Raw genomic sequence first — 27,441 nt, 5'->3', positions numbered from 1 at the left:
TGAAGCTGTAGCCCAATTATCAAGGCACGGACCGTACTGTGGGTTACCTGTACCTCTGGACCACTAATTAGAGCCCTAAGAATTACATTTAATTTTTCACAAAATTCTATTTTATTTTTTCAAATTCCATTTTCACTTATGTAGAAAACGTAGTCAACAATGAAATTCCAATTGTGTTATTAATATAACATATTTTTATTTACACAATTAGACAGTATGTGGTGAACAGTGCTCTTATATTGAAGGCTGGAACTGTGTTGCGTGTGTTGAGAATGTTCGTTGACAGTTCTGGGAGCAAGAACAGATGTGCCTCTCGTCCTAAACGAAGCTAACTCTGCTAGCTTCCATTCACGCTCCGTGAGAGAGGAGTTTCAAAGTTTTTTCGCCAACTTTTGCCGATGTTTCAGGTCGTTCTTTCAACTTGTTTAGTTCGGGAGGGGGCAGGCTAATGTTTGTGATGAGTTTCCTCCGCGATTGAGCGGTCCGCCGGGGAAATACTTCCCCACACGAACGTTCCTTCTCCTCGCAATGACAGCATTTCATCGACATTATCGCTTCCTGCGAAATTCCACGTTTAACAGTAGATTGCATTTTTACTGGCCAATTCTACGATTCCGTTAAGGCTGAAATCATAGGGCCCTACAAATTTGTAGTGATGTCAGCACGACTTATATTGGCAAAAGTATTGGGACGCCTGGTTACTACTTGGTCTCCCAACTTAGTACTGTTGTGTCTGGGAGTGTTTGTTCATTCATCCAGAAGAACATGTGGGAGGTCAGAGGTCACTGATGTCTGACCTGGAAGAGGGCCTCGCTCGTAATCTCTGTTCCTGTTCATCCCAGAGCTATGCCACTCACCTAACCATGCCTTTATGGATGGGTGTGTACTATGTGCAGAAAATGGTCTTCCTCAAACTGTTCCCACAATGTTGTGAGCATAGGAAAACGAGGTAAGACCATTCAAATTCAGGTGGGGACCTGCTTGATTAAATAAGGTGTGCCCCTAAATAGTGAAAGTAACTGAGAAAAATGCACAAATATTTTTTTATGCATGCGTTCAAACATTTTGACTCAGGAACAGTCATCTCCTTTGCATGAAACAGCCTTTTCTTTGTTTTCTCTTGGTCTCTACTTCCTGTTTCATCTGGAACCAATCCCCCAACCCTCCCTCCCTTACGGCTTGTCCCCAGGGGGAACACTCTCCTTGGTGCGCCACATTTAGAGGGGAATGGGCTGGCTCACATTGGACAACACGGTGACTTTGTAAAAACAGCTGGTGGTTCAAGACAAGCACTTTGCAAGCCACTAACAATACTGGCTCTAGTTCAATCGCACTGAAACATACCATAATAGTCTTGTTAAAGTAATTTTACGGCAGTAAGAAATAGAGGCAAAAAATACAAAAGAAATATGGAAAATAATTAAAATATTGCACAAGACTTTACACATTTAAGGGTGTAGCCGCTGCACTAGCGACAAAAACCTGGAGGAAAACTGCAATGCCTATGAAATTTAAACCCAAATTATCCCCAACCATCAAATTATAGACTCAGTGGTGGTTCTGCAGTGGGTGGATGCAGCAGCGTGGAAAGGGGAGTTAACGCACTAGGCTGGGAGGAGCAAGAAAGCAACATCTGGAATCAATCTGTCCAGAGAGGCAGGAGCAGGATGGGTGGATGGGGCGGGTGGGGGTTGGGGGGAGAGAAGAAACTAAAGCAAAAGAAAAAGGAGATGAAAATAAGACGACAGACAGATAAACAGAGGAGGAGGAGAAGGAATGTGGGGATACAAAAGCCAAAGTCAAGAAAAAGAAGACAACTATAAAGCAGTGAGACTTTGGTGAAATGGAGACAATGAGTCATGAGAGAAGAATGCCATGTGATTTATATTTTCTTAAGGGGTGGGGGAGGGTTTTTTGGGGAGGCTAAATTTGATACCTGCTTCTCCAACACTCACACAAGCTGGCTTTTTGCCATATGGTGCTGCTTTTAAGAACATATATGCCTGGTTCTTCTAAACAATTTACATTTTTTAAATGAAAGCTTGACTGATCTTTGGTTTCCATCAAGTCATTTCCAAAATGTATTTTGTACTCGAGGAGGGGCTTTGGAAGGCTGACGTTCAGAGCTTCGCGCTGTGCTAACACGGATCAACGAGAGCGCAGAAAACCAGTCACATAAACTCAACACGCACGCGCGCACACACGCTCTCTCTGTGAGAGCAAAACTAAAGGGCGGCTCTCTTGTTTATTTTCTCTCTCACCAACACGCTATTTTAGGGGAAGGAAAGAAATTGAGGAGTTACTGGAGCAAACTAGTGGAGGGGAAAGAAAGAAAGAAAAAAGCAGCAGTGGTGGCGGAAGGTAGAATGACATGAGGTCAACAGATGGTGAAGGGGGGTGAGGGGAGGTGGAGCAGACGGCGGAGAGAAGCAAGGCCTCGTCTACACCTAAATGAAACTTTTTTGGGGTTTTTTGCTTATGGTTTTCAAAAAGATACCTGTCCACACAGGCACGTACGAGAAACTATTCCGGTCCACGCAAAAACATTTCAATAAAACATTTAAAAAGACGCTCAAAACAGCAGGGCCATGTGGACGGCAAGGCTGAAGCGGGGAGAAAAAAAAAAGAGAGAATTTTGGTGGATCCACTAAAAACATTTCTGTATGGACATGATGATCCATTAGGTCAGAACAAATGTCCAAATTAGAGCTACAACAATCGATAATTCATTGATTATCCAATTAATTGACAACTACTTTGGCATTCGATTCATTGTTATTTGATTTAAACATTTAAAGATCCTCTGATTCCAGCCTCTCAAGTGGGAATATTTGTTAAATTTCCTTAGTCATCCATGAAAGCAGACCTATTACTTTGTGTTTAAGGCAAAACAAGACACTTACACACATCAGCGTTGACTTTTGAAACCAGTGATTGCCATTTTTGCCTCTTTTTTTGTTTGTTTTTGTTTTTACACTAACTGTGTTAGGGTCACTTTGATTTGGTCCGTCTCGGGAACAGGTGTCAAACTCAAGGCCCGGGTCCCAGATTCGGTCTGGAAATAATGCGCATCAAAAATTTGTTCCGTCAATTTTGATAAAAAATGTATACTGTATGTATTTTTTCTGATTGTCGTGGTTGATGACCGTCGCTGGCAGACAGATGTCTCACTCCACTGCATCTTTAACGACTGTCGTTTTGCATCACAAATGAGCGAAACCAGCGAAAGAATTCATGCTTGGATCGTGCACCATCGCTTCAGATTAGAGCTGCCCTTTCTAGTCTTTGAGCCTGAACCGATGAAGCCTGCTTGGACGAGAGGCGAAACATCTTAAGACAACCTGAACAGTCCAGTTATACACACATTTCAGGCAAAGCTGCGGCCCTCTGAGGGGGCCCCTGGTCTATGGCCTAACAAATTACTTGATTAATCATAACAATGCGCTTCAGATTAATCGACTGAGACAATAATCGTCAATTGCAGCTCTTGTACAAATTGGTGATGTTAAAATGGTAAAAGACCAACATCCAGACATGAGCAAAGTATGAGTATTGTACAGCTAGGCAGAAGGCACGCCAGTGTGACATGCTGGCGATAACAATGATGATAAAAGGTTCCCAGCTAAATAAAAGCATTTTATTCATGAAAAATTGCTTCGGTTTTGCTTAATAATTTTGATTTTTAAGTTTAAAACAACATTTTTATGTTGTGTATGTCAGTTTGCAAACATGCTGTCTATTCAGCTATGCTTGGGCTGCCTTTCTACTCAGTTTTCCACTTCAGATACTGAATTTAATGCATGTATTCGAACAAGACAGGCTTACAGACAATAGTGGAGGAGAACAAGGGTCTCCTGTATTTACTTCTTAACATGTGGCTGATGAAGACGGAAGTAAAAGTCTAATACAGCAACATCCAGAGATAAGGTCCCGCAAAAGGGTACACTAAACGCATGTGTGGTCATTTTTGTCATTTCGAGCCGTGTATCCTCAAATGCCATGGCGGTGACAAACTGCTTGACCAATGAGCAACTAGACATGACCCGTGTAGTGTGGCACACAAAACTGATATACTGTACAGTACTTAATTCATCCTGTGAGGGACAATGAGAAGAATGTGTTTGCAAAGTACCTGATACTTTATTTACATTCACATGGACTATGCACATATGACTGGGAAAGCATTAAAAGGCAGCGACTGCCCCTTGGTAAGCCCATGTTGTTTGGGTTGTGAAGTAGTTGCACATGCGCAGCCTGAACACTTTAACGCATGTGCATGTTCTCTTAAATTACAATGTTCAGTGTTTACATGTTAACAGTGACAGTTTTGAAGCTCCAAAACACTGTTGTCATGGAAATGATTTTTTTGTTCCATGTCGCCGAAGCAAGAGTGTAACTGTGAGGTGCTTTACTTTTCCATGACTTTCTTGCTTTAAACCATCTGATTCAATGACTTGTGTTGCTATTTGTGCACAACATATTTGCACTCTGTAGTTACTTTTCCCCTCCATCATACTGACAATATTCCCAATACAGAAATGTAATGAGAAAATAACTTGTAAGTCCTATTTATGACACCATGATAGTCCATTACAGATGACCTCTTATGAGCGAAACACTGAATTGACATTTTGCTGTGTGGGTGGAGACGGGATCACATATGACAGTTTGGGGGCAGCCTTGGGGAGGGGGCGCATGAGTGTGTAGGGAGGAGGGGGTGTGGGGTGCGAGGTTATGTGGTGTGGACATTACCATAAAGGGAGAGTTAGCATGTGAGTGCCAGTGCTAAGAAATGGGAAGCATAGATGTGCCCTCTTTTTCTTAAGAAATGTGACTTTTAATGTTTTGGCGTGTCAGTGCACAACTTTAGAAGAAATTGAAATTAATTCATAAACATACGCACGATCAGCGGCAAATATGAGTTGAACAACTTTGTCTAGCGCATTTCTAAGCTTATCACTGCCGGTTCAAAAGTCACGCATGACGCATCCTGAGTTACAGCTCAAAGTTTAACAGTAATCTTTAAACAGCCAGAGAGATGAGGTCGGATTTGAACGACCCTTTTTTATTATACAAGTCAGGGCAGGCTGCACACACAATACGCGCACACCTGTACTGTGAATAAAGCCACCCTTTTCTGGCATCGGCTCATCTGCTCTGGGGGGAGGGGCGGTGCCTTGTTTGATGGTCAATTTGTGAAGCACGTAGCAAGATGATATATATGGCCTGTGCGGGACAGCCATAGCTATCTGTAGTTTCACTGTTCTGCCACTAGGTTTTATGTGTTTGTATGTAAGAGTTGTGCATAAATGTACGCATTTTCCTATGCACAAGTATGAGTGGATACATCCCATACTTTATGTGGGAATGTTCTTACACACGCTCTACGCACACATCTGTGCAGTGGTTTGCTTCGCAAGATATCAGAAAGTGGCAAAAATGGTGACTGCCCTTCTCCAAAGTCAAAGCTGATGTTCGTGACTATCTTGTCTTGCCTGAAACACAAAGACAATACGTCTGCTTTCATGGATGACTAAGGAAATTAAAGTGATAATTAGTCCCGATTTGATATCCAAGATCAGCAAAAAATTGGATTACATCAACCAGTCCAGTCCATTCCAGGCTCCGCTTCAGCACTTCTCTCCAGCAGCGCCTGGATCGAGTCCACGTGATCACAACAGTGTGTGCTAACATGCTAACATGCCACCTCATTGTGCATTTGAAGCAGCATCACAAAAAACATGAGGATTTTCAGGTTGCTTTTTTTTTTAACCCACTGTTGCTGATTCTTGTTCTCTGAGTAATATCACAGGATCAAGCCTTTTCTGACATTCCTCACTTCAAAATAAGTAGGAGTGTCACGAGACGCACAATCTCTGATGATAGCTTTTCTCTTAAACGAGAACAATCTCGCGAGAACACGGCAGCCAGAAGTCAATCAGATTGTGAGCTACGGAATCGCTACTGTGAATGATAATACACGTAATATGGAAGTGGCAGTGCGCGAGGCAAGATTGGAACCACTCTTTAAGCGCACACACTATAAACCTTGAAATCCACCATGTGCTCTGTGTTCCCAGCATCACTTGTTTGCTCGGGTTGGTGGCTTCTTTTCTTTTTTCCTCCATCAGCGTTCAACAGGTGCCAGGGGTGTTACTGTCCAAGTAATTCTACACTTGATTAAATTTAAGATTTGTAGGCTCAAAACATGATCGCTGCATAAGACTTCTATCAAAACGTGTGATAGTAGCGCATATTTCAGACATTCAGTACTTTCTGGTTCTGCACTTTAAGCATCATGGGAACTGAAGCTCTTTCAGTGTAAACATAAAACTACTCGACTGCAATGTGCTATTTACGTTACATTTGTCTTTACGTAACTACACGTCAACGTAAAGGATTAGAAATAAAATAAGTAATAAAAGTAGGTTTGATTTGTGCAAATCGGAGCGATATCGGTATTGGCCAATATTCAAGGCTCCAATATTGGTATTGTGTCAGAAGGTAAAAGTTGTATGGGAACACCTTTACAATTAGTCCACCATGAAACTGATTCATTAAATTCTGTGCAGTAAAAACTGAGTCATCAACTAGCGACCAGATTGGATTTCACATCAGAACCGTCCACTGATACAATTCTTGTCTTAGTAACTTACATGTCCAATGAATTTCAAAATCAAATTGCTCAAAAACCAATATCACGGTATGATAGATCCATTTAAGGCTTCAGTTAAACAAGTTTAAAAGCCAACATAACATGAATCAATAACATATCGGGGTGATCTATCCGTGCATATCGAGTGCCCACTCTGCATTTTCTGGGGCCCGTTAAAGCGATCAGTCTGGTTAATGCCCTCCCCTCAATGAGCTTTGATCTTGTTAGCATGACACAAAGCCTCTTTACTGCAAACGATAGGACAAATCGGCTCTCCGAAACAGAGACAGAGACGGAGAGCTAGAACTGTATTGCTAGTCATTCTGCCAGCCTAGCCTTGAGGGCAATACTTCATATTTCAATGGCGATACAGACAGAGGGAAAGTAAGAATAATCACAGAGCGCAACGGGACATGAGAGAGAGAGTGTGGGGGGATGGGTGCTGGTTTGCCTGCGAACCAGGAGTCAATTAGCAATCTGGAAATATGCCTGGGGGAGACTTGGGGTGGGGGCAGTTATCAGAGGACAGCTAAAGCAGAGCAGTAGATGCAAGCGGGTTATATGGAGGCGTTTGTATGAGATGGCGTAGGGGGAGGAGAGCGGATCAACGAAAGGCAGAGGAGGCGGTGCACGACACTCTCATTTATTATTACAGTGTTGATTGGCAACCAAGAAGGTTACTATTTCTTCCACCTATTGCCCTCAGCGGTGAGCACTACGGTAATGACTGAGTACATCGAGGAGCATCCTCTCAACTCATCCTGAGCACACACTCGGCTTCAGCGACGACCTTTCCACAGCCTCTACCGTTTTATTGTGTCGAAAATGCAGTGAGATCCAGCACTAAGCCACCGGGGGAGGCATTTACAGAGCCCAATGTGTGAGTGTGTGCACAGCAGGGACGGTGCTCAGAGTGTCACTACAAACTCTGCGCCGATCCTTTCTTTGCGTGTGGCACAAACATGATTACAAAAAAAAAGAGAATCCGACCTTGCAGAGGCACTCTCAGGTTCATTTGGCGCCGTGTGAACGAGAGCTGCAACAATTAATAAATGATTAACTGATTATCCAATTAATGGACAACTATTTGATTATTCGATTAATGGTCTTTTAATTTAAAAATGTAAATATCCCGATTTCAGTACTTTTAAAATTGAATATTTCTTAATTTCCTGAGCAGACCTATGATCTTTGTGTTTTAGGTAAAACAAGATATTCACACACATCAGCTTTGGAAAACAGGCATCGACATTTATGCCTTTTTTTTTTCCTGAAATGTTGTGGACCATACGTCTGTTTGTGTTTGGTTCATATTGATTCGGTTCATCTAGGGCCGAACCGATTACTCGATTAATCGAAACAACACGCTAGTTACTGCCGTGTGTGAATATCTTGTTTTGCCTAAAACACAAAGATAATAGGCCTGCTTGCATGCATGACTAAGGAAATAAAAAAATTCACATCTGAGACAGTGAAATCAGAGGATATTTACATTTGTAAATAAAAAAATACCAAAATTGTTGTTTATTAATTGAATAATCGTAGATTAATTGTTGCAGTTCATTGCTGTTGCATTGTCGCTTTAGTTGACCAAACCAACTAGTTTACACGAATCGAGTGTTAACATTACAAAAAGCGAACCCTGAAAGGGACTGATAGCAACCGTTATGCGTCTGCCAGGAGGGCGCTAACTTTACAACGTGCAGCAAGCCTTATATCCCGCCCTCTTCCTGCTCTGAGCACGTACGCCACGCCCCACGTATCGCACAAGCATGCGCATTGCTTATGTTTGCTATCAGCTAATGACAGCAATTTGGCAAAGTTTAAAGACTAACTTTCGCTATCATTGACTGCATAGCTTATTGTAACAACATAAGGACTTCAAATTGTTGAAACGATAATTGTAAAACTAATAAAAGTTTTTTTTCCCCCTGGGTGTCTGGAACAGGTTCATTGGGTTGGCATTATTTCTCATGAGAAAATTGATTTGGTTAGAGTACGTTTCGGTTTGAGTCTGACCTTCTGCAACATATTGAGGTTCCACCGTACTTACCATTTTTACATTCATCATTTTTCAAAACTTGTAAACTTTGATTGCACTACCTTTACCTGTTTGAAAGCACACGTATGCATCTACTTTTTCATTGTGAACATGACACACTGCTCATTGCCCATCCTAATTCGTCATGCCTTCACAGCAATCCATCACTTCCTTCTCATTCCTCATCATGATCACTGGTGGAGGCAAACAAATAATGGATGTGATCTCCTTTCTTCTCTCTGCGCCTTATTTCCCCCATAAATCTATCCTGACAGTATTTCCCCCCCTTCCCCTGCAGTCCAACTAAATATCATCTCACTTTGTCCTCCACTTCCTCTCCTATGACCCCCCCCTCCCAACCCACACCCTCTCAGTTGAAAATCAATACAACTGATGGGCAGGGGAAGTCCTCCCCTTGCCATGCTGCTCGTTCCCACATCATCTTTGCTGGCGGCTCGTAACCTTCCCTCATCATCAGCCTCCATCCGCCGTGACGCCTGCCCGGCGTAACTGCATTACACGGGACCTATTTGTCATTGCGATTGATCTGCTGCACGGCCAATGCAAGTATTTTACCACTGCTGCAGTATTCAATTACCTGCAGATGACCCCAAATACCGTCCGCCTAACCTGCGTCTGCCGCTCATTCCTTTTCGGTGCAGGAACATGTCAGCTAAAATCTGCGCTTCTGTCGTTGGGATGATGGACAATGAAGGTGGGGGTGAATGAGTGAGTGAGACACACTGTAAAACACGCAGATTCGTTTCATTTAAGCCGGGACTTGCTGTGTAATCTCAGCAGTTGGGTTATGAAAACAGTGGCAGACCAACCTAAGGAGGACCCCCTGAGCCCCCTCTCCTTTAGCCAACACCAAAAGGGCTCTGTTCTTTGTCTTTCACGGCGGTGACCCCTCCCCCAATCCCCTGTCTGCCTCCCTTTTAACACCTAGCTACAATCAGAAGCGGCCGTGGCGCGATTAATAGCACATGCTGAGAGTGCATCACTTCTCGATGTGGTGACTCACTATAAATTGCCAACAGCCTCGGTAATTGCGGTTATGTGAATAAAATATTCCAAGACTGCCTGGCTAAAATGCTCTCCACAAGACACGCAGCAGGAATGGTTCTCATCGCTGCTGTCTGTCACAGCAATGGAGCCGGGATCATGTTACCTTTGTCTGGTTTGCCCATATTCCAGCTTTAAAGCAAGGCACATTTTACTTACGGTGCACGTCCATGCTATTTGCAGCGCGCATGTTTTTGTGTGTTTCTTGCTGCTGATGAAAAAAGTGGCTTGTCAAAACATCAACATCAATTTTCTTGCCGGAGTAAAGAGGATACACTGGTGCAATACAGGCTACAACAAAAGAACACAGAAGGGAGAAATGAGTGTGTTTACCTGCCCAATGTCGCCAACAACACTCCCGGTCCCGTCTATCCTTGGTCTCTTGCACTCTGCGCCGGTTAGGTCAGTCAGAGCAGCCGCTGTATGAGCGTCGGGCTCCGGGTCCCCTCGCTTCATCCCCCGAACTGCCGCTGGACCTCCGGCCGCGCTTGTATGCGGCACGGCTGCTGTATCAATGTCCCTTTCTCGGTCCATTATCCCCCGACTAACGGGTAGCATTATAGAAGCAACGTCGGTCGACATTAACATTGGACGGCAGATAGTCCCCAAATCAAAAATGGGTGGTCGTTTTTTTGCCTTCTCCTCTTGGCGTCGTCCTCAACTTGGAATTGACGAAGGATCTGGATGAATAATACTGACCTGGCTCTAGTAATGCATCAAATCAGGCAATTATATTGTGTCTTGCTGGGGCAAGCTATTCAAGGCAGAACATAATGACCGTGTCGGGATAATGGATAACGCGCATTAAGTACGGCTTTTTCCATCAAGTCAAACGACGCCAAATAGTGACCCAATTTAGTGAAAAGCACACGTCCGTCTCTTGTCTGTCTGACAAGCTAATTAGCTAGCTAACTTTAGCTAGCTCGCTAGCAAGACATTCCGCTAGCTCCCCGGACAAATGGGGCTCGGAGAGAGCACACTCTCGCTACCAAAAGGAAAAAATGTTGGAAATTCGCCGCAACTAATGCGAGGCCACGCCGTCTTCTTCCCCGTCGCTCGTCTAACGGTGGTTTGTCAATAAAGCTTTTGTTTTGTTCCTACCAGTCTTTACTTCAGTCCGTCCTTGTCACACCGTGGGCTGCTGTGGATGTGGCCCCAGCACGGTTTCCTCCCGTCTGTACTCCGAGAGTGGAGGGAGTCTGTGTGGGCTGGTCCACGGTCAGATTGGGCTCCTCGTATTGGACATATTGAATTTACACAAGGAGCTTAGGTAGACTGGTCTGGGATCGGTATTGCCTCTCCTTTCCTGCTCACTTACAATTTCACTTTTCCAAAGAAAAAAAAGATGGGAAAATCATTTGATTATTTTAGATGTTTTTTTCTTCTTCTCACATTTCCCTTTAACACAGGTTTGCTAATTATAAATAAGGGAAAGTGAATTAGGATAAACTAAGAAAACAATAATCAAACACACGTATATTAATATCAATTCGCATGAATAAAACAATTTACATTTTACGGAATTTTGAATTATGTACAGGCACTTAACATTAAATGTATTATTATGTATCGAGACTGCTAATATGCTAGTATCCTAAATATTAGCATATTTATCTTAGTGTTTAAGTATTGCGTGTAAGGAGGGAACAGACAGCAATTACCTTTATCAAAATAACATGTTCCGGACTAGGTATATTGTTTGAGCTAGTTCATTAATCAATCATGATGACTAGGATGATAACAATGAAAATGGAAAAAAAATGGCATACGGGTCAATAAGAAGCGGTACATGCTGCATCGTCATTTTTTCAGTGTTTGTGCGCCCCCTAGTGGATGTTACGCGACATAGTATTGGAGCGAATTGAAACGCAGTCGTACCGTACAGTACATTTCTTGCGTAAAATATGCAAGATGACTTGTAGAAATACTAATAGACATACAACCCAAACAGCAGAGAGTGCACACATACATCAGGGAGAGCAATGGAGTGTCTTTTCTGTCACACACCGTTTTCTAGCAGATTAAACATGGGTGCAATCCCTCACCTTCGTGTCCCTGCAGGCCAGCTGCCAATGTGTAAATGTGTGTGTTGTCTCTTTCACATTGTGTGAGTCACTCTATCAAGCTTCCTACTCCTCTGCCTCCCACTGAACCCGCCATGATGGATGGCAGGAGGTCACACCTACAGCCGGCTTCTCCCTGCCTTCACGCAGCCTTACACATGGCTCATACTGCAAATGAACTAGATGCTCAGTGACATGCATTACCCTTGACCGAGCGATGCCAAAAGACCACAATTTGCTTGAGAGCATTTTTCCTGTCAGGTTAATCAGTAAAACGTCCACATTGATGATGCTTGTCAAGCAAGTAAGTGTGCAATGTTTCATTACCTGAGTACCCAAAGAGATGAATGAGTTTAATGGGTATGTATATGCTGTTCACACAGGGCCAACTGGATTAGTTTGAGGGGGCCCATTATCAATGCAATCCATTTTTGAAACAACATACACACTAAACCTCCTGAGGTCCAATTCCATAGTTGACAAACTGTAGTTTTATTTTAACAACATAGCGCTTGCTCTGCTTGCTTAGTTGCTTGTTTTATTCATTGTAGGTTAATCATGTTTTGTGAGCAGAGTAGAAGGACATTTTTTGCAAGTAGATGATAGAAAACACGGAAGATAAAGTGCATTCACATAATCAGCTAACCGATATGCCCATACATACTATAGGTGCTAGTAGTAAGTAGGCCAAAATTAGGCTGTGCTGAACGTGCCTGTCCTATTTCAGCAGAAAAGTTGCTGACCGAAGACTACAATGTCAGAAGGAGATGCGGCTCTCAGCTGTTGCTGCCACACTCACACTCACACACACACACACACACACACACACACTGTGGAATGTGCAAGATCACGTTAACCGTCTGGGGAAACCTCTACAAAAGGCGGAACAGCCCATCGCTGGGGGCTGACTCTCTTCTTCTCGTCGGGAGGCCGCAGCAGGACATGAGAAATCTATTGCATCTGAATTATTTTCACTACATTTAGTGAACCTTCTCCTGGTGTGTGAGTCTTCTTCCTTCTCATAATTGGAGATTAACGAACACGTAAAGGGAGGCGAAATGTATTTAGCGGTGGTCCCTGCGGCCTTTATTAGGAGAATTTCATCTCCAACAAAACACACACCATTACACTTCAGCAACCATTTTATTATCTTCTCAAGGGACGATACAGTAGAAATTTGGACAGATTTTAGATTTGTCCCTGTACATCTTCCATAACACCCTGGACTGGTTGCCAGTCAATAACAGCATATAACAGGTACAGTGATTTCCATGTGAAATAATGAAAATGAACACAAGAGTGTGTGGAGAGGCCTGCAGTGTCTTGGTTGAAGACCTGAATGTGTTCCATTGCAGGGTTGAAAAAAAACATCTTGACACCCCTCACCCACTCTAACCCAAAGTCATCTACCCCGACGACGCCTCAACATGTTTTACGGAGACATTCCACCTTTTATCTCAAAATGTGCTAATCAGTTGGCTTTTCACATAACATTGTAAAGTTTGCTGCTCTGCTCATTAGGTTTACAGTACAATAGATGTTTAAACAAATTTGTATTATTAGTCTTTATTTTCTAAAACCTGTTAGTGACTTTAATTAATTCTTCTTAAGTCGTATTAATAGGATATTTTTAAGGTCTTGGATTGTGAAACAACGACAACATTAAAAACAAGACATCGAAGTTGTGGAAGTACCGTAGTTGCTTTCAGTGATGTTGCTTCTGTTTGCTACGCCCTTTCCGCATGCGACACATTTCCTCTCATATTCATTGGTTTTGTTTTGTGTCATTCACGGCCAGTCAGCCAATCACATTTATCGTAACCACCCAAAAAAGGCGGTATTACTGCTACGTAACTGGTTGGAATAAAAACAGTTACGCGCGGTTTGTGGGTTTAGTTTTTGCAGTTAAGTCGCTGTCCTGAGAAAAAGGGAGATCATATTGAGGTATTATTGCCATTTGTAGACATTTTTGGCGGCATATCTATGTACTGCTAACGATGCACTCATATTTATAAGATGGGGGAGAAAGAAAGTAACGGATAACGGCACGTGTGTGTGTTGTGAACTATGGCTTCGATGTGGTAATTGTGTTAAAACTCTTCACAGACTTAACACAACACCGTACGGATCACCATGGCTTTGGACCTCTGTGGCATCCTTTGCAAATACACCGCCCGCCTCGTCAACATGATCGTTGCGGTAAGAATTTAATTTGCATTTATTTTTTGCCATCATAAAGTTAGAAAAACGTCCTGATTATTGACATTTCTAAATTAGAATATTGCACAAATCCGTTCGCTTATGAACGGATCAGACCTGAACGTTGCGTCAGTAATCTGATTGAGTGAACTAATTTGGAATATTTCGAATTTTGAGTGACAATTAAAAAAGGGAGGTGTGTGTGTGGGGGGCAGCTATTGCATGATCTTAGTTTCGTATCTGTAAAAAACAACTCAGATTACACTTTTGTTTCCGCTCCACTGAGAATTGTTGTTGTCTTGAAAGTCTATTGATTATCCAGTCTGGGCCACAGTTTTGTCTTGACAGCTGAAAGTTGACTTTAAAGAACAAGGTAAATAAACACTTTTTTAAAACTCTACTTGTAGGTGCTGGGCTTTGCCTTTCTGGGTCTGGGCCTGTGGTTGAGATTCAGCAACAGCACCAGAGTCATCTTTGCATTAAACGCTCTCAACTCCAGCACCTTTGTAATTGGTGCGTTTGTGCCTTTTTTCACTCTGTGTATGTTTTTTTCTTGGTTCACCGACCTTTGCTTTTTTTTTTTGTATGAAGGTGTGACTGTATTGATCGTGCTTGGTACACTGATGCTCATCGTGGTCACGTTTGGACTGTATGGGGAATGCAGTGAGAAAAAATGTGCTCTTCAAGTGGTGAGAATGTTTCCCCTGTGCATTTATACACACTGGTGCAGCTCAATGAACTGCAAAAACTTCCCGAGCCTTTCATTGGTCTCCAATTTGAATTAAAAAAAACCTTTTGCACAATATTGTAATTTATTGACAGTATAAACTAGTGGTGTTCACACTTTTCCCAATGAGGGGCGCATACAATAAAGTCAAAGGATACGGGGGCCACTTTAATATTTGAGACTTTGCAAACCAAGCCATGTAGATGTGCTAACAAGTTACATTTATTTAAAGAAAAAACGGCCTGCATCCCAGCCTTGTGTGATAGGTGACAAAGTGTATTATTATTTTTTCTCCATTGCTTGTCTTTCCATTTTTACGTTTTCAATTTTACAAACATTGCAACTGCCTTCTTGTAATTTTTTTTCATGAAAGTGTGACTTCATTCCCATAATATCACAACTTTTTCCCAACCTAATTGCCCAAAAATGGAAACTTTGTTTTGTTGGAAATCACTGGGAAGTTTACTTTGTCCCCTCTCGTAGCGTTACGATGTTATGCTTGTAACATCTTTGTCATAGTATTACAATTTTTTGGATAATTACAACTTTTTCTAATATTTCTACTTTTTCTAGTAAAATTACAGCTCTTTTTCTGTTTTTTTTGTAACTTTTCTTATTAAATTGTATTTTTAAAATGTGCAAAGGGCCGATAAAAAAAAAACAGCCACGGGCTGCAAAAGGACCCCAGGCCACACTTTGAACACCCCTGTAGTCCAAGGGTGTCCAAATCTTTTCCAGCAAGGGCTGAATACAGAAAAGATACATTTTGTACACCGCATGTCCTGCTCAGGGTCACAGGGCGCTGGAGCCTATCCCAGATGACACTGGGGCGAAAGGCGGCGTTCGCCAGTCAATCACGGGGCATGTACCGTATCGACAAACAACCCTTCAGGTGAATAAACCCAGGAGAAACTCTGTAAAACCTTGTTACAAATGATGCGGGAGGCCCAGCTTTCCTTCAAGGCCACATTCCTTGTGCTATCGAGGCTAGAGCCGCCAGACAAGTGAACACAATTTTCCTATCAGTCATGTCTCACAGCCTCCGTTTGGAACCAATATTTTAGGGGAATGGTGCAAAGATACAATTGTCTATGTTACACCAATTTACTTGTGTTCAGCGAAATGTACCGAGTCTGAGATCTACTTCTTTAAACCAACATTTGCCAACAGAAGGCAATTGGACATGCCAAAATTGCTTTATCATTAATTAAAAACACTGAAAAGTGTACTTAAGTACAGTAAATAAGTGTTTATATGTACATTCCACAACAGGTGTTCGGGTATACTCACCTTTTTAAAGATATTTTTACCGGACGCAGATGTGTTCAGCGTGCCTCCTTTCCATACCAACTCTCCCCCAATTTGACTACCTAAATTGCCATCATGGACATACCACATGCATGTGAAAGTACCAATATCATGTTGGGAAACTCCCAGTACCGGACCTGTTGCGCCTCTGACTAACTGATACTTTGCTATCTTTGAATTTCCACTTCTCTTTGGAATTTTTCTTTTCCGACGGTGGCCAGGTGAACGCGAATTGGTGCGGTGCGGTGCGGTGCAGTAGTTCTTCACCAGAGATCTGCTTCGATGAAAGGACAGTGATAACAGCAGAAGCAGTGTAGTGGTCTCATTAGTGAGACTTCCTCCTCCCAATAAGCATCTCTCTCAGGCACACTCGTCTGGTGGCAGCGCATTGCTGGGACCAGCTGATAATAATAGTATGAGACTAAAAAGTATGTTTTGTTAATGCCGGTGCACTGGAGGAAATCAGCTGCCAAAGCCCTCAGAAGCTGTTAGCAATTCCTCCCGATTTGCATGTTTCACTTTCTATTAACACCTCCTTCCCTTCTCCCCTTGGGTGTTTTTTGTCGGCCTCCTCAGGCAAAGTTAGCAACACCTGCCTTATCTCACAAGACTGGATGCATGACTTTCAACCAGACAATGTGTGCAAGTCTTCATGATAAGTCGTCTAAGTGGGGGATAGGCCCCTCGACTATACTATGTGTGTGTATGTGTTGGGCATAAGAAACAACAGGATGTGATATGGAATTGATACAGTGGTGTGAAAAAGTGTTTACCCCCTTCCTAATTTCTTATTTTTGTGCATGTTTGTCACACTTACATGTTTCAGATCAAACAAACTTAAATATTAGTCAGTGACAACACAACTGAACACAAAACGCAGTTTTTTAATGAAACTTTTTATTATTAAAAGGGAGAAAAAAAAACTACATGGCCCTGTGTGAAAAAGTGATTGCCCCCTCCGTTAAACTTAACTGAGATTGGGGCCCATCAGTCTGGAAAAGGTTATAAAGTCATTTCTAAAGTTTTGGGACTTCAGCAAACCACAATGAGAGCCAGTATACACAAATGGCCAAAACATGGAACAATGGTGAACCTTTCCAAGAGTGGCCCCAAGAGTGCAGCAATGACACATCCAAGAGGTCACAAAAGACCCCACAACAACATCCAAAGAACTGCAGGCCTCACTTGCCTCAGTTAAGCTCAGCGTTCATGACTCCACCCTAAGGAAGACACTGGGCAAAAACGGCCTGCATGGCAGCGTTCCAAGGCCAAATCCACTCCTGAACAAAAAGAACATTAAGGCTAGTCTCAATTTTGCCAGGTGGTGGTAGTGTGATGGTCTGGGGCTGTTTTGCTGCTTCAGGACCTGGAAGACTTGCTGTAATAGAATGGAACCACAAATTCTGCTGTCGACCAAAAAAAAATGTCCAAAGAATGTCCAGCCATCAGTTGGTGACCTCATGCTGAAACCAACATGGGTTCTGCAGCAGGACAATGATCCAAAACACACCAGCAAGTCCACCTCTGAACGGCTGAAAACAAACAAAATGAAGACTTTGGAGTGGCCTCGTCAAAGTCCTGACCTGAATCCTATTGAGATGCTGTGGCATGACCTTAAAAAGGAAAACCCTCCAATGTGGCTGAATGACAACAATTCTGCAAAGATGAGTGGGCCAGAATTCCTCCGCAAGTTACTGCAAATGTTTGATTGCAGTTGTTGCTGCTAAGGGTGGCCCAACCAGTTCTTAGGTTTAGGTTCACTTTTTCACACAGGGCCATGTGGGTTTGGATTTTTCTTCTCCCTTAATAATAAAAAGTTTCACTTAAAACTTGAATTTTGTGTTCAGCTGTGTTGTCGTTGATTAATACTTAAATTTGTTTGATGACCTGGAACATTGAAGTGTGGTGACAAGCAAAAAAAAAAAAAAAGAAATCAGGAAGCGGGCAAACACTATTTCGCACCACTGTATAGTTTTTGTTCTTTCCTGAGGATAGAGCGTAACGCACCACCCTAGTCAGGTGGAAGAATATTTCCTCTACCAGCGTGAAAGTGAAAATAGACATCGTAAGACGCTTAGTGGAGGAATCAGCATGGCAACCATTATGAAGAAAAAAAGATGGTATCTTTGGGATCTGGTCCTATGAAAGGGACAGTGACAACAGCATAAGCATGATAGTGCTCTTTTATATTGAGGGACCATCCACACGACAACGTTTTCAGGTCAAAACAGCAAAGTATTTTATCGTTTCAGCCTCTCAGCCACACGGGAAGGGCGTTCTGGGTGACCTGAAACGGTATTATTTGAAAACCGCTTCCAGAGTGGGAAAATCGGAAAACTTTGGCTCACTGTTTCCGTATGGACCTGCAAATCCGCTACAATTTAAAAACTGACGTCACCGCCCCGTCGCCATCGCGTGACCAGAAGCGAGCTTTGACGACAAGCCAACATATCTGAATATTTCCAGTGGCGTGACGCAGCGCACTCGACGTTATCCCAGTATTTTCCCGTCTGATACTCCCAGAATGACGCACGTGGAATTCCACTCTGTCGTACGTCCAGACGAGCCTTGGAAAACTGAAGATGTCAGACTTACGCACATCCGTTCTTCCTTCGTATATGGTTTGTGTGTCACGTGGTTCCGTCCGCGTATTTGTTAAGGATTTTCTTACCAAAGTATGTACATGCTCTGTTATTATCTGAAGTTGATCAAACATTCACTGTGACTTTTTGTTTATTCTGTAAAATTACAGAAGTGCTGTGAAGCAGACTGAGAAAAAGCAGTTGAGTTGTCCTAAGTGCCCCCCCCGCACCTGGGCTGTGAGATAAGACCAAGGTTGACCCCCGTGCATGGGCTCGGGGAGGACATGGGCCATATGAAGGTCATGGGGCACATTACACCAGCATGAGAAGACGGCTGCTTTCTCTGCCAGTCCACTTCTTGAACTGATCGTGACTGATAACGTAACTGAACTCACGACATCCATTTCTGTGGTACCGCCCATCTATGACAGACAATAAAAGAAGTGCGAGGAAGTGCGAGAAAATCTCAAATCTTGTTTTCTGTGTCATTTTGTTAGTTTTTTGCTGGTTGTTCCCCTGACAGTATTTTTTCACAGCGCCACACGTAGGCGTGCCTTGTGTAATACATCGTTTTCACTCTGTTATCTGTTCCCGTCTGGATGCAGCTATTTACTGGGCACAGTGCAGATGCGACTTTTTTTTCCCCCCAACCCACCCAAAAAAAATCCCAAGCACATTCACATATGGACAGTAACGATACAAATAAGGAATTGCTCTCGTTTTTAAAAATTATTTTCAATTAATTCTTATATTTAATGTCTTCATGACTAATCTCTAAGTGAAGGGTTTGGAAATGGACTGAGCCTATCTAGTGTGTAAGTCCGTCTGACGGATGTCCACTTTTTCAGTTCTCTGTTCTTGTGTTCATCCTGGCGCTTGCTGACGTTGCCGTTGGAGGGGTTGCTTACACCAGGAGGGATCAGGTGAGGCGGACCAGAAATTGAAGGCTGAAGAAACCCAGCTTGAAACAAACCAAAATCACGTTTCTAGAGTCTGCTTTTCAGGAAAATGTTTTTTTTCGCAGGCTGGGGCGAGGGTTGAAGAACTCTACAACACCCTGTATACCCTGTTTGCATCGCAGGGAGATTTGGACATTGGTGTCATGCTCACGTTCATTCATGAGCTGGTGAGAAAAACTCTTCTGAAATAAAAAATCGTATCTTTCATTCACAAATATTCATCTTCCTCCATTGTAGCTTCATTGCTGTGGCGTGACACGGGCCCCGGTGGTGGAGTTAGTTCGAGGGACCTGCCCCGAACCACGCAGTGCCTTGGAGGAGATGTCCATGCCTGTAAGATGGCCTCCCACAAGAGTTAGTGTGTCATGGTTGCTCGATATCTTAAGTGTGCTCCCTTTCTTCTGCGTGCTTTCAGAGGTGTTCCAAGGTCATCACTGAATTCTTCAACAGTAACGCAACAGTGGTGATGGCCCCCTTCATCGTAATTGGACTTCTTTTGGTAAGCAACATCTTCAGTTTAAAATGGAGAGGAAGGGGTGTACATACTCCCACACAAAAAAAAAAATGGAAGGATGTAGGGGCCATTTGTTTTTAATTTTGTGGATAGACTAAAAAATTGAACTGTCAAATGATGACAATTTTGAAATCAGATTAATTACAATAATCCATCCCTCGTTTATCGCAGTTAATTAGGTCCAGACCGGACCGTGATAAGTGAATATCCGCAAGATAGGATTCCTTGTTTACAACAAAAGGGTAACTAATTTTCAGTTATTTTCAATCCTGCTCAGTAGATGTGGTTAATTTTTCAAATCACGCTCTTAACCTATAACCTTTTCAGACCCCCAATCCAGTGCATGTATATTTTATTTACGAGCAAGTACACACAATACTCTCACCACTGTATGGGGCCGTGCAGCATGGGAGGACAAACTCACTCTCTGTGTGGCAGGTTTAACCTTTTCGGTCATAACAGGAAACACCATTCATTGCTCCAATTCATCCTTGCTTTATTTCCCTTTTACTTCCTGTGTCTGTGTGACAGATCACAGCCCTGGTGTGCACCATTATCCTCTTGAAACAGATCAAGAAAGACCAGAAGTCCTACTCTGCCCGATACTCGGCTGTGTACTAGGAGGATTCTTCAAACAAATCAATAGCGGCGTGTGTGATGACTTTCGTTTTTACTGATCAGATTATATTTCAGATATGAAAAATGTTAGTATTGGGGAAAAAAAGGATTTACATATCACATTACAGATTACTTGGTATCCACCTTTCAGCTGTGTTTGTTCGTTCTCAAACACATCAAAAGATAATCAGTATGATCTGAACAGGCACGTATAGTTCTGGCTGGTTAATAACATTTGTCATTAATATTTTGCAAAGTAGCGTTACACAAGTCATTTTTGTGACATAATTTCAATGTTGTCGCCTCGGATTCTCCCCCCTCCCCCGTGTTGGAGAGCTTGTGCTGCAGGCCAACGGCATGCTTTTTGCGTTTAAATAAAATATTCCACTTTGTTGTACTATGATCGGATTGTGTGTTTTTGATTCAAGAAGTGATAAGTGACTATTTCACAGATTCATTCAATACAAAGCTTCAAATCCTCGAATCTTTAGAAAAATGTACTTAAAAATACTTAGTCATATTTTCTTAAACAGTAAAAGTAAACCGAATAAGTGGTTGGGCCACCTTTAGCAATTAACTGCAATTAAGCGTTTTTCACACAGGCTCATGTATGTTTGAATGTTTTTTCTCCCTTAATAAAAGTTTCATTTAAAAACTGCATTTTGTGTCCAATTGTCTTGTCATTGACTAATATTTACATTTGTTTGATAATCTGTAACATTCAAGTGTGACAAAAAAAAAAAAATCAGGAAGGGCACCACTGTACTTGTATATCCACATCCTGGTCCGTCTCATCTTTCTCACACCACTGTATACAATTCCACATTCTACAAAGACACATCACTACACTTCAACCATTTTATTATATCTTCTCAAGGGACGACACGGTAGAAAGTTGGACTTATTTTAGAGTCGTCACTGTACATCTTCCATTAACACTGGCCTGGTTGCCAGTAATTAACAGTATGTAGCCACTAATTAACATGTTAAAGGGTAAAGCGATTTCCACATAAAATAATGAAAAAGAACACAAGAGAACACTCTAATCCAAAGTCACCAGACCCGATGACACCTCATCAGATGTTTTACAGAGACATTCCCCCTTTTGTCTCAAAAAGTGCTAATTCGTTGTCTCCTCAAACACAATCATGACGTTTGCTGCTCATTAGGTCTACAGTACGGTAGATGTCTAAACGCATTTGTATGATTAACGCTTTATTATTTAAACATGTTAGTGCCTTAAATGAATTTTTATGAAGTTGTATTAATATGATTTTTAAGGTCTTGTGTTGTGAAACAACGAAAACATTAAAAACAGACATCAATGTTCTGGAACCAGTTACGTTTCTCCTGTTTGCTATGCCATTTCCGCAGGTTACATACGTCATCTCATATTCATTGGTTTTGTCTAACGTTAGTCACGGCCACCCAGCCAATCACATTATCGTAACCACCCAAAAAGGCGGGTGTTACTCCTACGTAGCTGGTTGGAATAAAAACAGTTACGCGCTGTTTGTAGGTTTCGTTTTGCAGTCAAGACGCTGTCCTGAGAAAAGGGGAGATCATATTGAGGTATTATATCTACGTACTGCTAACGATGCACTCATATTTATAAGATGGGGGGGAGAAAGTAAGGGATGACGGCACGTGTGTGCATTGTCAACTATGGCTTCGATGTGGTAATTGTGTTAAAACTTTACAGACTTAACACAACACCGTACGGATCATCATGGACTGCTGTGGCCTCGTTTGCAAATACATAATCTTCATCTTCAACTTCATCTTTGCGGTAAGATTTTATTAATTATTATTATTATTATGATTATTAGGTATCGTAAATCCAGAAACATGTCCTGATGATCGACATCTCTGAAATTGGAATATTGCACAAATCCGTTCGCCTATGAACGGGTCAGACTTGAACGTTGAGTTAGTAATCTGGTTGAGTCAACTAATTTGGAATATTTTTAGTAAAAGTTAAAAAAAAACAAAAAGGGAGGGGTGTGTATGTATTGGGGGAGGCTGCTATTGCATGATCTTGGTTTCGTTTCTCTAAAAACCTACTCAAATTACACTTTTGTTTCCCCACCACTGAGACTAAAAAGGCTGCAAATGCATTCCCCTTTTAAGTCTAATATTATTAGATGTGTTGTCTTTAAAGTCTATTGATTATCCAGTCTAGGCCACAATTTTGTCTTGACAGCTGAAAGTTGACTTTAAAGAACAAGGTAAATAAACACTTTTTTAAAACTCTACCTGTAGGTGCTGGGCTTTGCCTTTCTGGGTCTGGGCCTGTGGTTGAGATTCAGCAACAGCACCGGTGGCATCTTTGCATTAAGCGCTCTCAACTCCAGCACCTTTGTAATTGGTGCGTTTGTGCCTTTTTTCACTCTGTGCATGTTTTTTTCTTGGTTCACCAACTTTTGCTTTTTCTTGTATGAAGGTGTGACTGTACTGATCGTGCTTGGTACACTGATGCTGATCGTGGTCATGTTCGGAGACTATGGGGCCAGCAGTGAGAAAAAATGTGCTCTTCAAGTGGTGAGAATGTTTCCCCTGTGCATTTATACACACTGGTGCAGCTCAATGAACTGCAAAAACTTCCTGAGCCTTTCATTGGTCTCCAATTTGAATGCAAAATAGGTTTTGCACAATATTACGTAAGCAGATAATACACTGGCGGAGTTACATGTGCTCACTGGGAGAAAGGACAACGCCGCGTTTGTTCTTTTTAGTTAACTATTGTTGCAGTCCGGCAGACGCGTCCGATGGCAGCGTGTGAAAGTGAAAATCGACATCGTAAGACGCTCAGCGGAGAAGTCAACATTGGTTGCATGGCCCGCCCAAGCAGATGAAACGAGGCAACCACCATGAAGGATAAAGATGGTATCTTCTATGAAAGGGACAGTGATAACAGCATAAGCTGTGTAGTGGTTTCATTCGTGAGACTTCCTCTTCCCAATGTGCCTCTCCGTCACTCCATTATGACTCGTACGGCAGTGAGACAGACTTGTGAAAGCGAAAGTCGACATCGTAAGACGCTCAGCGGAGTAATCAATATTGGTTGCATGCCCCCTGCTGAAATATGGCGACGACTATGAAGGATAAACATGGTATCTTTGAACATGTGAAAGGATCCGCGCTTATGAAATACAGTGATAACAGCATAAGCAGTATAGTGCTCTTTTATATTGAGAGCTTTCTAACAACCCTCAGTGTGCAAGACTTTTTTTTAATTTATTGAAATTAATTCTTGTATTTAGTCTTTTTATGACTGTGTTTTATAAATGGGCCCTGGGCCACACTTTGGACACTCCTGTATTAGGTCGTGAAGGGTTTGGAAATGAAATGAAATGAGCGCATCAATAAAGTATGTCTGATGGATGTCCACTTTTTCAGTTCTCTGTTCTCTTGTTCATCCTGGCGCTCGCTGAAGTTGTTGTTGGAGTACTCGCTTACACCCAGAGGGACGAGGTGAGGCCGTTCAGAAATGGAAGGCTGAACACACACACACTTGAAACAAACCCAAGTCCCGTTATACAGTCTGATGTTCAGCTGAATGTTTTTTCCAGGTTGGGGCGAGGGTTGCAGAGTTCTACAACAGCCTTTATACTCTGTTTGCAACCACTGGAGATGGGGGCCTGGGTCTCACGCTCATGTTCATTCATGAGCTGGTGAGAAAAACGCTTCTGAAATAGAAATCGTATCTTTCATCCGTTGCTCTTAAGTATTCATCGTCCTCCATTGTAGCTTCATTGCTGCGGCGTGACAGGGATCCCGTTGTTGGAGTCAGTTGTAGCGACCTGCCCCAAACCAAGCGGGTTCTTGGAAAAGATCGCCATGCCTGTAAGATGGCCTCCCACGAGAGCTTGTGTGTCAAGTTTGCTCAATATCTTGAGTGTGTGCCGTTTCTGCTGCATGCTTTCAGAGCTGTCCCGGGATCATCCTTGAGTTCTTCAACAATAACGCAACAATGGTGATGGCCCTCTTCATCGGAATTGGAGCTCTTTTGGTAAGCAACGTCTTCAGAACCTCGAAATGAAAAGGAACTTGTAGGCCCCGAGTGTCCATATTTTCTTTCCCCAACCGAGGGCCGCATACTAAAAGAAAATAAAAAGGATGCTTTTTGTTTTTCAATTTTGAAAAAGGCTTAAAAAAAAAAAAAAAAAAAAAAAAAAAAAAAAAAAAAAAAACATTTTTAAAATCAGATCAACATTAGTCATAAGTTAATCATGATTAATCACAATTTAAAAACTCTGAAATATACACATTTTCCACTGTATTTTATCATCAAAAATAAATGACAGGACACGAATGTACAGTGATCCCTCGTTTATCACAGTTAATTGGTTCCAGACCCGACCGTGATAAGTGAATTTCCCCAAAGTAGGATTCCTTATTTATAAATGGAATATTTTTGTAGTTAGAGCATAGAAAACCTGTTTACGACCTTCCAAATATGCCCGAGACATGAAACACCACCCCAAAGTCACCTTTACACTTGTATTACCCAATATGGTAGATAGAATAAGGAAAAACAAGCCATTTAAGACATAAATAAGACTTGCGCTCCTGTGCGTTGTGTGTAAATGTGTTTCACTGCTAGGGGAGCTGAAACGTCTGGTGGACAGGAAATTTCATCAGGGGTTCAGGAGTTGAATTTCAGCTTGGCGTGGGTAACGGCCGCAACAGTAGCCTGGGTTTTTATTAGGGATTATTGTGCCTGAGATAATTCAAACCTGAAATAAAAGCCTGTTGTTCTGGCGATCAAGTCTGGTGCTTGTGTGTCTCACTGAACATTACTGACACCTAGTGACCAGTGTAGAATACTACATATCGTCTTTGAATGCCTTATATATATATTTGTATTTTAGTTCATTTCGCCATTTTTATGCTTGAAACTGCTCAAATTAGGAAAAAAATACGTAAACTTAGTACAAATAAGACCACACTTTTACCCCGTCATAGACAAGATTCATGTCGGATTTTGCTTTGGCATGTTCAAAAGATCTAATGACTTGACTTTCTCTCCATCTCTTCTCTCTTTCTCCAACTTGAATCACCTTTTCTCGCTTTCTTGCTTTGGTTGACTTCATTCTCCCTCTCCATTCCTCCCAAAGATAATTGCTCTGATTTGCAGCACTATCCTCAAACAGAAGCTTGTGTCCAGCCCATCTCCTCAGTACATCGTGTTGACTAACTGCTCTCCATCTCTGGCTAACAACCCATCCCAGCATGACTTTGTCGCCAGCTCGAGCCCTGACCAAGAACCAATCATCTTCACTCCTCTCACTGCAGCCAACATCCCTGTTGTCCAGACTTAGCACCCCCCCACGTTACATTTCTTCCAACAATGACGAATAGAAACCGGCTTTATCTAAAAACACTCATAAACACCAGATTGGGCTTCTCCAAGAATGACTGCTGCGTTCTACTTTTGGGGTATTATAACCAACTTAAAAGTACAAATATTTGTAAGACACAAAGGAAAGTATGGCCAGCAATGTAGCAAGGCACAGACTTTATATAAACTTTGCCATACACTACATTTTCCTTTTCATCTTGGGACTGTTCCAATATTACCACACACAGTTCAGCATTAAAATAGCAAGAAAAGGGACTCAAATCAAGCGGGTGTAATGACTGAAAATGTCAAATGTCCAGCCTCCCAATTAAAGTGTAAACATTTTTGCTGTCATGACTTCATAACACCAGACAAGCAGGATGCGCACGCGATGGATGGGTAAAAAAAGAAAAACAAAATACGAATTTTTGAAATTGTGACTTGCGACCCCAAATTTGGTCATGGATGTCTGCCATACATCACAAACAGGAAGTCATGCTCTATCCATGAATATTGTCCACAAAAAACATGTAGATTTTCATTCCAAAGCATACAATTGAAGAGAGGGCAAAGCAGCTTATCCAAGAGTGCCAAGGAAAAAAGGACACAAACTGTGTCAGTGTGGGAAGATAGAGGAGTGAGGAACTTCCTCTCTTCCTGCGGAATGGGAGTCAGCACTCCCACTATTTCAAGGTAGTCACCTGTGCCGTAGCGCGGACGAGCTGACCTGAGCATATTTAGCTAGTTCAAAGGAACCGAGAGGTGAAAAGTTCACACAAAAATAATTGGATCAAAACAAAGTAAAAGTTGATACAATGGAAATGCTGGATTTTGCCAATATAAAGGTTTTGCGAGATAACGCAAGGTTATTGCTGTGTTACCTTGCAAAAAGTTTGAGATGCTGCAAACACTGTAGTGCTGCTCCGGCGGTACCAGAGACCACCACCCCAACCCCCCACCCATTGAAGTTGAAATTTGTGAAAAATACGGGAAAGAAGGGCGAACTACGGTAGTTTCCAGGCGAAAACGAGATGGTTGACAGTCACGAAATATCTGTTCCTGTACCTCATACAGCATCTCAAAAAAAAAGATATCCATGTTTCCAATAATAGAGCACATTTGTAAATATGGACATGTGCAACAAAAAGATGACTTAATTTTCTGGCTGTAAAAAATGCTCAGTAGATGTGGTTAATTTTTCCAGTCACGACCCCTTGTGATTTCGCCAGGCCTAAGTAGTCATAGAACCAACCCCTACTCTCTCAACTTTCATTCTGTCATCTTGAAATGCTTGACAAGACATTTAACCTAATAACCTTTTCAGCACCCCAACCCAATATGTTTTTTTTTTTGTTTGTTTTTTTTT

The 27,441-nt window shown here is 42.1% G+C and overlaps 3 protein-coding genes across 11 annotated transcripts in view; 2 read left to right on the top strand and 1 right to left on the bottom strand.

Annotated features, from left to right (window-relative positions):
- Window positions 1-10,962, bottom strand: part of LOC129170717 (RNA binding protein fox-1 homolog 2-like) — a 44,641-nt gene extending 33,679 nt beyond the window's left edge. For 4 of the 9 annotated variants that reach the window (XR_008566665.1, XM_054758590.1, XM_054758591.1 and 1 more), the window contains exon 1: window positions 10,095-10,960. Coding sequence is in view for 8 of the 9 variants with exons in the window: in XM_054758590.1 (XP_054614565.1) it covers window positions 10,095-10,349 (255 nt within the window). In the remaining variant the exon portion in view is untranslated. Of the gene's footprint in view, window positions 1-10,094 lie in introns of all 9 variants that reach the window. The other 5 variants (XM_054758587.1, XM_054758595.1, XM_054758585.1 and 2 more) reach the window with 3 other exon arrangements.
- A 2,733-nt stretch (window positions 10,963-13,695) lies between these two features.
- Window positions 13,696-21,382, top strand: LOC129171752 (tetraspanin-5-like). The gene is made up of 9 exons (XM_054760716.1): window positions 13,696-13,768; window positions 13,931-14,023; window positions 14,431-14,536; window positions 14,615-14,712; window positions 19,489-19,563; window positions 19,665-19,766; window positions 19,837-19,932; window positions 20,015-20,098; window positions 20,645-21,382. The coding sequence occupies exons 2-9, from the start codon at window positions 13,958-13,960 to the stop codon at window positions 20,732-20,734; spliced, it is 717 nt and encodes a 238-aa protein (XP_054616691.1). The 5' UTR covers window positions 13,696-13,768; window positions 13,931-13,957; the 3' UTR covers window positions 20,735-21,382.
- Window positions 21,383-22,176: 794 nt separating this feature from the next.
- LOC129171394 (CD9 antigen-like) lies at window positions 22,177-27,441 on the top strand. The gene is made up of 9 exons (XM_054760007.1): window positions 22,177-22,303; window positions 22,434-22,520; window positions 22,994-23,099; window positions 23,175-23,272; window positions 24,131-24,205; window positions 24,304-24,405; window positions 24,482-24,577; window positions 24,660-24,743; window positions 25,852-27,441. Exons 2-9 carry the CDS (start codon window positions 22,461-22,463, stop codon window positions 26,053-26,055), a joined length of 825 nt encoding a protein of 274 aa, XP_054615982.1. The 5' UTR covers window positions 22,177-22,303; window positions 22,434-22,460; the 3' UTR covers window positions 26,056-27,441.

The sequence above is a fragment of the Dunckerocampus dactyliophorus genome, chromosome 18, assembly GCF_027744805.1.
Source record: "Dunckerocampus dactyliophorus isolate RoL2022-P2 chromosome 18, RoL_Ddac_1.1, whole genome shotgun sequence".
NCBI classification, from domain to species: domain Eukaryota; kingdom Metazoa; phylum Chordata; class Actinopteri; order Syngnathiformes; family Syngnathidae; genus Dunckerocampus; species Dunckerocampus dactyliophorus.
This window is presented reverse-complemented; position numbering and strand designations above follow the sequence as displayed.